Source organism: Cibotium barometz, chromosome 48 (genome assembly GCF_041138505.1).
Source record: "Cibotium barometz isolate CiBa-2024 chromosome 48, ASM4113850v1, whole genome shotgun sequence".
Taxonomy (NCBI): Eukaryota; Viridiplantae; Streptophyta; class Polypodiopsida; order Cyatheales; family Cibotiaceae; genus Cibotium; species Cibotium barometz.
In genome coordinates, this window is record NC_141093.1 from 23,287,015 (window position 1) to 23,297,945 (window position 10,931).

The window sequence follows — 10,931 nt, forward strand, 5'->3', positions numbered from 1 at the left end:
ACTAGGTCTACATGGAGAGAGACACCAACCAGGCCTACATGTAGAGAGATAAGGGGTGGGGGCTTGTATGTAGAGAGAGAAGGGTGGGGCCAACTCTATAGGATATGTGCTCCATGGTGGCTATGTCCTAGATGCACTTTAAACCTTCAAGAAAATGCAAAAAGAGGATTTCAATATTACATTTTTAGCATCCTTAAAGTTTTGTATAGGGTGTTATCCTTGGAATTGGTGCCATGATGGAAAAACAAGGGTCAATAAAGTAATAGAATACCTCTTGGTGTTACGTGCTATGCACCTTATGCTACATTTTCAACTTGTAGTTGTGTTACTTATTATGTATGTAGCACTAAGTGCTAATGTTGATAAAGTAGAAGGAAGTACTTCATTTTGCATGTAGCACATATGAACATTATGTTGGCTAAAGAACTAGAAAGATTCACGGTTATGCTGATGTGGAGAGATGTTTCATGTCTTGGAAAGGAGCCCTAGTTGGGAAGGATCATGTGAGATATGGTTTGGCTATTGCTTGTTTTGCTGATTCTTGGTGGTTTCTTGTGTTTTCTTACATGTGATCTTACTTATTATTAATGTAGTGATAATTAAGAGGATTTACTTAATATTAAAATTAATAGGACCTTGTGTAGGATGGATTGAATGGTATGCTTGTGTCTAGAAGTTGGAGGTGTTTTGACATGTTATTGTGATAGACTCCATGCCATCTACCTTTTGTGAGAGTGGAGGAGAGCACTATGGGGTGAATTCTCTCAATCTTCCTTTCTTTTGAAATGACATTATGTAGCATTTGAGAGAATATGTGAGATTGGTGTATTCTTTCTTCCTTTCTTTTAAAATGGCATTATGTAACATATGAGAGAATATGTGAGATTACAATCATGTTATTTCTTATGAATTTTAGGTGGAAACTTTCATCATGTTTATTATGAGGTGGAGAGGGACAAACACCTCTATTTTCATGGCTCATAGAGAAGGCCATTCTTCTCAATGAGCTTCATATTGTGGCCACACAATGTAGTGGTGGAGACACATTACTTTTGCCTTTATCTTCAAGGATGAAGAGATTGGGGGTAGTTTTGATAGCATATGAGGAGGGATAGAGAGAAGCCAAAGTTTCTTATTTTGCTACATGGAGCATGAGGGCCTTGGAGATGGGTTGTGGTACTACCTCGATACATAGGGATTGCATGGGTTTAGGATGTATATAAATGGATTTTGACACAGATGTGGGGGTTATTCGTGATTGTGTGTATCCTCTTGTGAGAGCCATGGTTATTAAGAAAGCTCATCATGTGATGAGACCCATGGATCCTTCTCTGATGATAATCTTCACAAAGTTTTTTTTCACCTTCTTGAAACTACTAGCCTATGTGCTAATGTGTGCATGCTAGACTTTGTTGGAGTTCTTTTTGGCAAACTACTAGCCTATCTAGAGTTTTTTAAACCTTTTTTAAACTATTAGCCTATGTGCTAATGTGTCTATGCTAGAATTTGCTAGAGTTCTTTTAGGCAAACTTGGTTGGGTCTATGGATGATTTTTCTAATTTGCTTAATCTTTTGAGTTTTTTGATTGATGGAATATTTTTCTTTTAAATGATGTATTTTTTTCTTTATATTATGTAAAAAGTGCTTGGACTCTTTAAGAGTTCATATGACTCTTTGTTTGTAGTATTTTGCCTCCTTACACAGAAGCAATGTCCGCTTTCATGGTCAGGATCGATGATATGAGAGGGATCCAATTAATCAGCACCATAGTAAAGACCTCTATGTTGTTGATGATGAGTGTGAAGATGACTAGTCATCCTTGTCACTAATACCTTTGGCATTTGATCCATGTTTCATAAACATATAAGTGGAAGTAATTTGATCATTATTATGTTGTGGATGTTTCCACATATTTCTTTCTAAAATGTACAAATTAGGATCTAGAATTTATGTGTTGAGCACCATCTTGACCTACTCTACCAATTTCTTTTCATGTTGAGATTCACATCAACATTCTATATCTTGTTTTTTTTTCTATGACTAATTTTTCTTTAATGTTTTGGATGACAATATATCAAGTGTATGATCCAAATATGTCTAATGTGGTTTCTAGATTGTCCATGAAAGGTTTTATAATGTTGCTTTCTAGATTGCATAAATAAGGTTTTGAAACTCATGTGTGCTACACTATGGTTTGAAACTTGTGATTAAAATTAGAACATGTAGTATAATGAGATTAATGTGAATATAGAGATTTAGTAATACATATATGTGTTATGTTAAGCACCATCTTAACCTACTCTATTGTAATTTATGATCTTGATGTATCGAGTGTGGTTATGTATTGAATGAGAAAGTGCCTTGGTGACCTTGACTTGTTATCATTCATCGTGTCAATAAGAAAGTTCATTTCTCATACAAGTCACTTGGTTTTTATGTCTTGCTTGTTTTTGTTTCTCAATGTTATGACTGCCTCTGTGTTTTCTTGTAAGGGGCTCAGTCTCATCTTCTCCCTGCATTCTTCTTATGGTATCACAGTGCCAGTTTGCATAAAGAGCTCAAGGGGCAAGAAAAGGAAGCAATACATGGGTAAGGGTAGGCAAGAAAAGGAAGTGGTACATGGGTAAGGTTAATCCCCCTTGTACCTTAAGGATATGCTAGATTATTTTTGGGCTGAAGTAGAAACAACTGCTATTTATATTATGAATAGGACTCCCACTATAATATGGCACCTAAACAGAAGTTTACATGCATAAAACCATATGTGTCTCACTTGAAAGTGTTGGATGTATTGCATATGTGCATGTTCTTGATGAAGTGATAACCAAGTTAGATCCAAAGGAAGAGAAATGCATCTTCGTTTGATTATGCTTTGGAGAAGAAAGGCTATAGATGTTATAACCCTACCACCTATGAGATGTGTGGTGTAAGCAGAGATGTTATCTTTGTTGCTGGTATACAACAGTGAAGGTAAATGAAGATGCAGATGTAAGAAGACATGATGTTGTCCCACATGTAGAGAAGAAATCACATATGCTTATTAGTGGACCTAGAGAGTCCTCTAGTAGTGGATCCAATTTTAGTCCATGGCCAGGCAAGTTGAGGATAGATGCAAGGAATGTAGATTCATCATCTTGTGGTACTACTATAGGTGCTAGTGCACATGTATCACACAAAGTCAAGGAAAAGGTAGATTAATCTTTGTGCCTCATCTGTCACTAGGTCACTCTTATGTTGATGGCGAAGAAAGACCAAGTCAATGAGAGTGAAAGGATGCAAGATTCATCTAACATAAATCTTTTTATCAGATCTTCCACCCAAAATCATAAGATCAAGTATAAGTAATATTTGTGTCAAAACATTTTAAAAAAAGATATCATCATACTGATAACGCTCTTCCCCCTGTTAAAATTGAGAATTTTGAGGTGATGGAAGTTTGAGAATTTTGAGGTAATGGGAGTTTGGGAAAATTAATTAATTTCCCTCCTCGACTACCCTCCTCTCCACTTTTGTCTCTTTTAATGTATCTACGGTTTTCTCACTCCTTTTCTCGTTCACACCCTTGTCATATCTACGATTTTTTGTTTCCTTCTTGTTTGTATCCTTGAATATCCATTGTCGAGAAGATTTTTTGTTGTTTTCTTACTGATCAGGTTACTTATTGCTATGACAATGAAGGAAATGCAAAGTCAAAGGGCATAAGGTATAGTATAAACATATTTGTTGTTGCTTTTTTTATCAGAAGATGTGTGACATCAATTTTTTGGGTTCTAAATATAGATAAGCTTTACAAATCAGGTTACTTGTTGCTGTAATAGTGAAGGAAATGCAAAGTGAAAGGGCATAAGGTATAATCTAAACATATTTGTTGTTGCTTTTCTTATCAGAAGATGTGTGACATCAACTTTTTGGGTTCTAAAAATAGATGTGCTTACTGATCATATAGTGAAGGAAACTAAAAACAAAAGGGCATAAGGTATAATCTAACATATTTGTTGTTGCTTTTCTTATCAAAAGATGTGTGACATCAACTTTTTGGGTTCTAAAAATAGATGTGCTTACTAATCATATAGTGAAGGAAACTCAAAACAAAAGGGCATAAGGTATAATATAAACATATTTTTTTGGTTTCTTTTGTTTTATCAGAAGATGTGTGACATCAATTTTTTGGGTACTAAAAACAGATGTGTTCAAGAAGGAAGAACATCTGTAATATTCATAGCGTGGAGATCTTTAATAAGAAAGGCAATGATGGCGATCCCTGAACATATTATAGCAAGTACAAATGGACTTTAATGGTGACCAAGTGTTTAAGGATCCTTCAGGGTTAAGGCTAAAAATACCTCAGATCCTCATAAGCAATGGAAGGAAAAAATTTAGAGTTTAGGAGGTGCCATAATGTTGGAGGTACAATAACAGAGGCCCTTATTCAACATGTTTACATGCACAAGGAGATTAGATTATGTGCTGATTATGTCAGCATGAGACTAAGCCTGACATTGAGTCTCTAACTCTATGTTTTTCTTGTACAACCATAAAAATAAAATTTGATGACCTAATGTAGTTTTAATATTACAATTCTCTATCCATCCATTGTGTAGTACGAATGGCAGAATGTCGAGTGTTTTAGTGGAAAGATCTTTGCTCTGCACGGACGTTGAGATAGGAAACTTGTTGTATGATAACCATGCAACAAGGCATCTAGCGGCTCAAAATATCTATTTTTATGATTCTTTGTATGTCCTATTGGAGGGAAATGAAAATGTTGGTAAATTGGAGTACATTTCATTACCACCCTTGTCCAGCAGCCAAGATTAGCTTTGCCCAAAAGAGAACATTGAAGAATGCAAGATCAAAATAGCAACAAACATTCGTGGTGCTATGAAACCCTCCACAGGTTCAAAGGACATACACTTAAGCTAGTTTATATTGTTGGGAATGTTTGCACATCTAATTTCTTCATGTGAGGTTGTAAAGAAGACAAAGATAACCTATCAAATTAGGCCTCTTGGTGAAGATTGGTTGAGTCAATTTTTGGGGGATGGATGGTATCTCAAGAGGATCATGCGAGAGGTTGATGCTAGTTGCTGTCGCTTTCCCCCTAGAGGAATCTCCTTGCTCCAAATTCCTTCCCAAGTTGGAAATGTTGAGTCTCTCTTGAATCTTTTGAAATTCTTCTTCTGTGGGAAGACCCACTTCCTCATAGCTAGCAGCATCCTAAAATATCATTGTTGATAATGCATCCAAGGTTGAATGAAATTGATTATCGCTATGGAGGTCAAGAGATATATATTTATCATCCTCTTCATCAAAAACCAAATTTGCCTCTTGTTCAATATTTTGGGCAATGATCCCAATATAGTAGTCTTCCCTAAGATCAAAAAGTTCTTGAAGATCAGATACCGAAACATAATTGCAGCCTCCTATAGGAATCGATGGAAGAGCTAGAGAGGGGACAAAGTCCACTTCCTGTGATGACAGCACATTGCACTCTTCTTGAGAAACTAGCAAAGTTTCACACTCGAGCCGGTTAATATCAAACATTTGGCTCTCCTTTTCCTCCTCGGCCTCATCAATTTCTTCCTCTACTTTGACCGGGTCATCTTTATCTTTTGCCACCTAAACTACTTCTTTCTCGACCTCATCATCATCAGCATCTTTATCTCACAATCATCATTCGGCAGCACAACGTGTAGAAAGTAGAGTAGACCATATTTACCAATGGATGGGGAAAATCCTATCCACCATCTTGAAAGTATTTCCACCTTGAAAAGATCCCTATTAACCTTCTAACTAAAACCATGTGAGTCAGGTATTTTGAAATCACTGATATGTACAAAATTTGTAGAATCAATAATCACTGGTATGTACAAACTTTGCAAAATCAATAATCACTTTGCTCGTGGATGAAGTGAGACTCCAAAATTCATGCTCTTTCTTAACCAGTTGCTCTTGTGTTGACACAATAATGTCACTGAGAGGAAAATCACAGTTGAACATTGTTGTAATGTCAGACTCCTTGCTTTTTGAAGGTATAGTCTGCCGCCGAGGAATGATGAGAGCATGTCTGCACCGGTTGCTTTAATCTTCCCACACTTCTCCATCTGAGACAAAATTAGCAAGAAAGAATAAGCCTATTTGCAAAAGATAACACAAATAACACCCAACTCACCACAACGCAAGGGGGAACCCTCTCTCATGGGGAGGGAGTGCCCCCTTGCAATGTGGTAAGTTGTGGTGAATGTAAAAAAAATAAGAAAAAACATACAATCAGGATTTGGAAACGTACCTATTATATTTGTATAAGTGCAAAACAAAGACGGAAGTCTCTATATATATATAGACTTGCCTCTTTGTTTATATAAGTGCAAAACAAAGAGGGAAGTCTATATATATATATAGCCTAGAAGCATGCATGCATGAAATGTGTTCAATATGAATGCACCTACGTATCCGTCTAGATCCATCTAGATCCTCACATTAAATGTGCATGTTGTATAGATCCTCCTCGTTGCCATATGTCTAAGCCATACATGAGAATGTGCCACATCTGTGCAAGGTCATGGGGTAGAAGCATGTTAATGTGCACAAAAAATGCTGTCCCGGACAATGCCAGTTAGTAGTGCTTGTTAGCATACATTCGAGAGCCAAGAATATGTCCATTTTGAAATGAACTTTCCATAATTAATGTTAAATTTACTCGGTGCCAAATTCAAATGCAGCATCTTTTCAGTTACTGAAGTCATGGTGTAGTGGATGAGCGCTCTCTCTCTCTCTCTCTCTCTCTCTCTCTATCTTTCTGTCTCTTTGTCTCTCTCTCTCTCTCACTCTCTCGAGGTTCTCCATGATCTGTGTAAGCCAAGCTCTCTCTCTCTCTCTCTCTCTCTCTCTCTCTCTCTCTCTCTCTCTGTGATGCTGCTCAAACAGTCTCACCCTCTCCCTTTGCCTCGCATTCTCTCCGTGTAGCCCACTTCCTCCCCATCTCATAGAGTTATGGCGAACCATACCTTGCAATCTGATCTGGTAGGCTTACTTGCGCGTTCAAGGGCAACAGATGAAGGCAGCAGAAGGGATCCTTTACAGACATTGAATCCGAACTTGGAGGACCCAACTTGTACTGCCATTAGGGATTATGAGAGACAAAGAAAGAGGAAACAACGAGAGAAGAAAAAACTTAAGCAGGTTCAGGTTCGAGAGCTTGCCTTTGAGGAGGAAAAGAAGAAGAAAATCTCGTCTGAGATTGTGGCACTGTTCAAGAGGAGGACTGAAGGAATTAGTACAGAAGACAAGCAAGAAATTTGGAATCTAGTATCTCATCATCCTGTTGTGCAAGCAGTGTGTCCAGAGGAGTCTACTATTCAAAGTGCAATCATGTGCAATGTTCGTAACACCTTGGCGCTTGTAAAGCAGCCAAGCTATGTAATGAGGAGTTGTATTTGAAGCATACAGCATTGTCCATGATGTTGAATTCAAAGGAGAACATGCAAATGTCAAAAGTCTCGAGACTCCTTAAAGCTCCGCGTCGATCCTTGTATAAGGCTAAATTGCGGGTGACATCGAATGTTGACGGTGGAATGTTTTCATTGGCTGCATGTCAAAAACATGCCCGTCGTAGCACAATTATAGATGAAATGAAAGAGCTGGTTTACACATTTTGGAGGGATGAGACACGTGTATCCCCTAACAAAAAAGATGTTTGTCGAAAGAGGATGGGGAAAAAAAATTACATAAAGCACCCTGTACACCTCCTTGATGAACCTCAGGTAATTGATCTAACCAAAGCACCATTATTCGAGTACACTAAAAAGCATGTGAAACTTTACAGTTAGCATACTGGTTGTTATTTACACTGTGGTTGTTTATGGTTTATTCTAGCTAGAACATGCTATACTGTATATGCTAGTTCAAATCTTCAATATGTTGATCACCTTACAGAGTGTGTTATTTATCATATTAGTAATGCTAATTAGTATACAAGCCATACCTGGAGGCACACTGTAAATGCTAGTTAGCAGACTGTGTATGCTAGTTAGCATACTCTATGTGCTGATTAGCACACTCTACATGCTAGATGCTAGTAAGCATGCTGTGAGTGCTAGTTCGCATATGGTAGGTGCTGATTAGCATACTGTAAGTGCTAGTTAGCATACTCTAAGTGTTAGTTAGCATATTCTAAGTGCTAGTTAGCATACTCAAGGTACTAGTTAGCATAATGTAGGTGCATCTTAGCATACTGTAAGTGCTAGTTAGCATATGATTAGGGATAGTTAGCACTCTGTATGTGCTTATTAGCATACTGTGAGTGCTAATTAGCATACTTTAAGTGCTGGTTAGCATACTGTAAGTGCTACTTAGCATACTGAATGTGCCAGTTAGCATAATGAATGTGCTTGTTAGCATACTGTTTGTGCTAGTTTAGCACTGTTTGTGCTAGTTAGCACTGTTTGTGCTAGTTAGCACACTGAATGTACCAATTAGCTAACTGAATGTGCTCATTAGCATACTGAATGTACCAATTAGCCTATTGAATGTGTTAGTTAGCATACTGTCAGTGCTAGTTAGCATTTTGCAAGTGCTAGTTAACATACTGTGAGTGCTAGTTAACATACTGCACATGCATGGAAGCATACTGTAAGTGCTAGTTAGCATACTGTAAGTGCTGGTTACATATAGTATGCTTCCGTGCATGGCCTGTATACTAATTAGCATAACTAGCATAATAACCGCCTTCTAACTCTCATAATTGCAGGTTGAGCTCTTCTACAGATTCAAAGAAAAGCATCCAGATTGCAAAAATTATAGGTATGAGAATGTTTGAAATGATGAAGCTATTTTTTGTACGGCGACTGAAAGATAGATACACATGCTGCTGTGAATATCATGTGCAGATGTCTTTTTTAAAGGACACACTTAACCATATGCGGTCTCAGTCATTCGGGCTGCATGGAGCCCAATGCAGATGTACATGCAGCGTTTGCGTCAGAGGTGATGAAACTAGCAGGGGTTGCATGGCTTTATGTTAAACTTTCAAAGGTGTCATACATCTATGGGAGTCAGTTCTCTGCCGCCCGAAGCAGATAGATGCTGGTTACCACAATAGTGAGTGTTTGATGGGAAATGTAAGAAATGTGGTGTGAAAAAGCTAGAAACATGCTGCTTAGAGACACAAAGCCCAGGTAAGAATATCTTTGTAAAATTGTTTGCATATGTGGAGGCAACAGATAAGCACGGAGACAAAAAAAAGAGAAAAGATCTTGTGACTAAAGAAATGTAGTGCTGGGAGTTTCTTCAACTCTTACAGACCAAGCTGAAGGTTTTTATCAAACATAACTATATCACTCGATGGCAAGCACAACAGTTCAAGGATTGTATTCTTAGATTTCCTGACGATGTGGTTGTGTTGGTTGTAGACTTTGCAGAAAACTATGCATTCAAGGAGAAAAATGAGATTCAATCCATGCATTGGCACTCAAGTCAAGTAACTATTTTTGTGCACATAACATACTACCACAGGGAAGGGAAAGTAGTCAAGAAAATCCACTTCTTCATATCAGATGACAAAGTGCATGACACATTGTTTGTCCAACATTGTTTTATGCTGCATTGTGGCTGGTTACAGAGAGAAGGTGTCACTCCAAAACGTCACTGGGTCTGGTTCGATGGTGCTGCCTCACAGTTTAAGGCTGTTAGGCCTTTCTATTTTGTTGCAAGGTATGCTGGACTGACAGGAATGGAGATGAGCTGGTTCTTCTTTGGATCAAGACATGGCAAGGGAGAGCATGACGGTGCAGGCGCAGTTGTTAAAAGATCGTTGACACATGAACAGCTGAAGCCTAATGGGGCCACTTTAAAGTGTGCTGCAGATGTGGTTGCCTATTGCAAAGCCAACCTATCAAAGGGAGCAGCTGCATCATATCCTCTAAAAGAAAGGGAATGTGCCCGTGTGTTTTGGGAGATCAAAGTAGGTGATGTAAACAGGGAGGTTAAATGGAATTGTGCCACGGTTGAGAAGTCTCGCACCTTGCATGCTTTTCGCGGTCACAACCGGCAGGCAGGATGCAACTGCCATTGCCACAAGACCATTGGCATGCTTTTGTGATGCATGCATGAACCATAGTTGGAATTGCTGCACTGACAAATCTCATGTGCAGCCTTGGGATTATCACATTCTGATGCCATTGTCTGATGAAGTTGAGGATGAAGAAGACACTCCGACTGATGATGCCCTTGAAGGACAGATCATTGGATATGAAAAATTCGTGTATGAAGGCCACCATGATGCATTAAGTAGTGCTTTATGTGTTGGTGACACTTTTGCAGTGAATCCGGATGCTACAACCAATGATGAGAATGTAGACTTTTACTTGGTAAAGTGCATTGCAGTAAAAGAAAAGGCAAAACAGGGTTACATTGATGAGTGGAACAATGTAATTGACAAAGGCTCTTATGTCGTGCAAGGACTGTATTACAAGCAAGTGGATGCATACACCTTCAAACTAGACTACAATCAACCTGTTGTTCACATACTTTTAAATCTTGTGCGTTGTATCAAGATACCCATGAAACACATGCAAAAGAGAAGGCAAATGTACACAATCACCCTCGAAGATTATGAAGCAATCTATAACAGCATGCCATTCGGTTTTTGACATGAGCGTCATGGTCTTTTATTCTATTTTGTATCTTGTGTATGCTTACTACTACCACAGTATATGCTAATTGTGTACTAACAAGCTTCTACAAAGTGTGTGCTAGCTAGCATAAAGCGTATGCTAACTAGCATACAGTGTATCCTAACTAGCATATAAAGTATGCTAACTAGTATATAGTATAGGCTAACTAGCATATATTGTATGCTGACTCGCACACTATATGTTAACTGTATACTAACTACCTAATTTATATTGTGTGCTTACTAGCATATAGCGTAT

At 38.1% G+C, this 10,931-nt stretch overlaps 1 protein-coding gene across 1 annotated transcript; it reads left to right on the plus strand.

Moving 5' to 3' along the window:
• Positions 1-10,106: 10,106 nt before the first annotated feature.
• Positions 10,107-10,649, plus strand: LOC147610979 (uncharacterized). The gene has a single exon (XM_086785191.1). It carries the CDS (start codon positions 10,107-10,109, stop codon positions 10,647-10,649), a length of 543 nt encoding a protein of 180 aa, XP_086641317.1.
• The last annotated feature ends 282 nt before the right edge of the window (positions 10,650-10,931 follow it).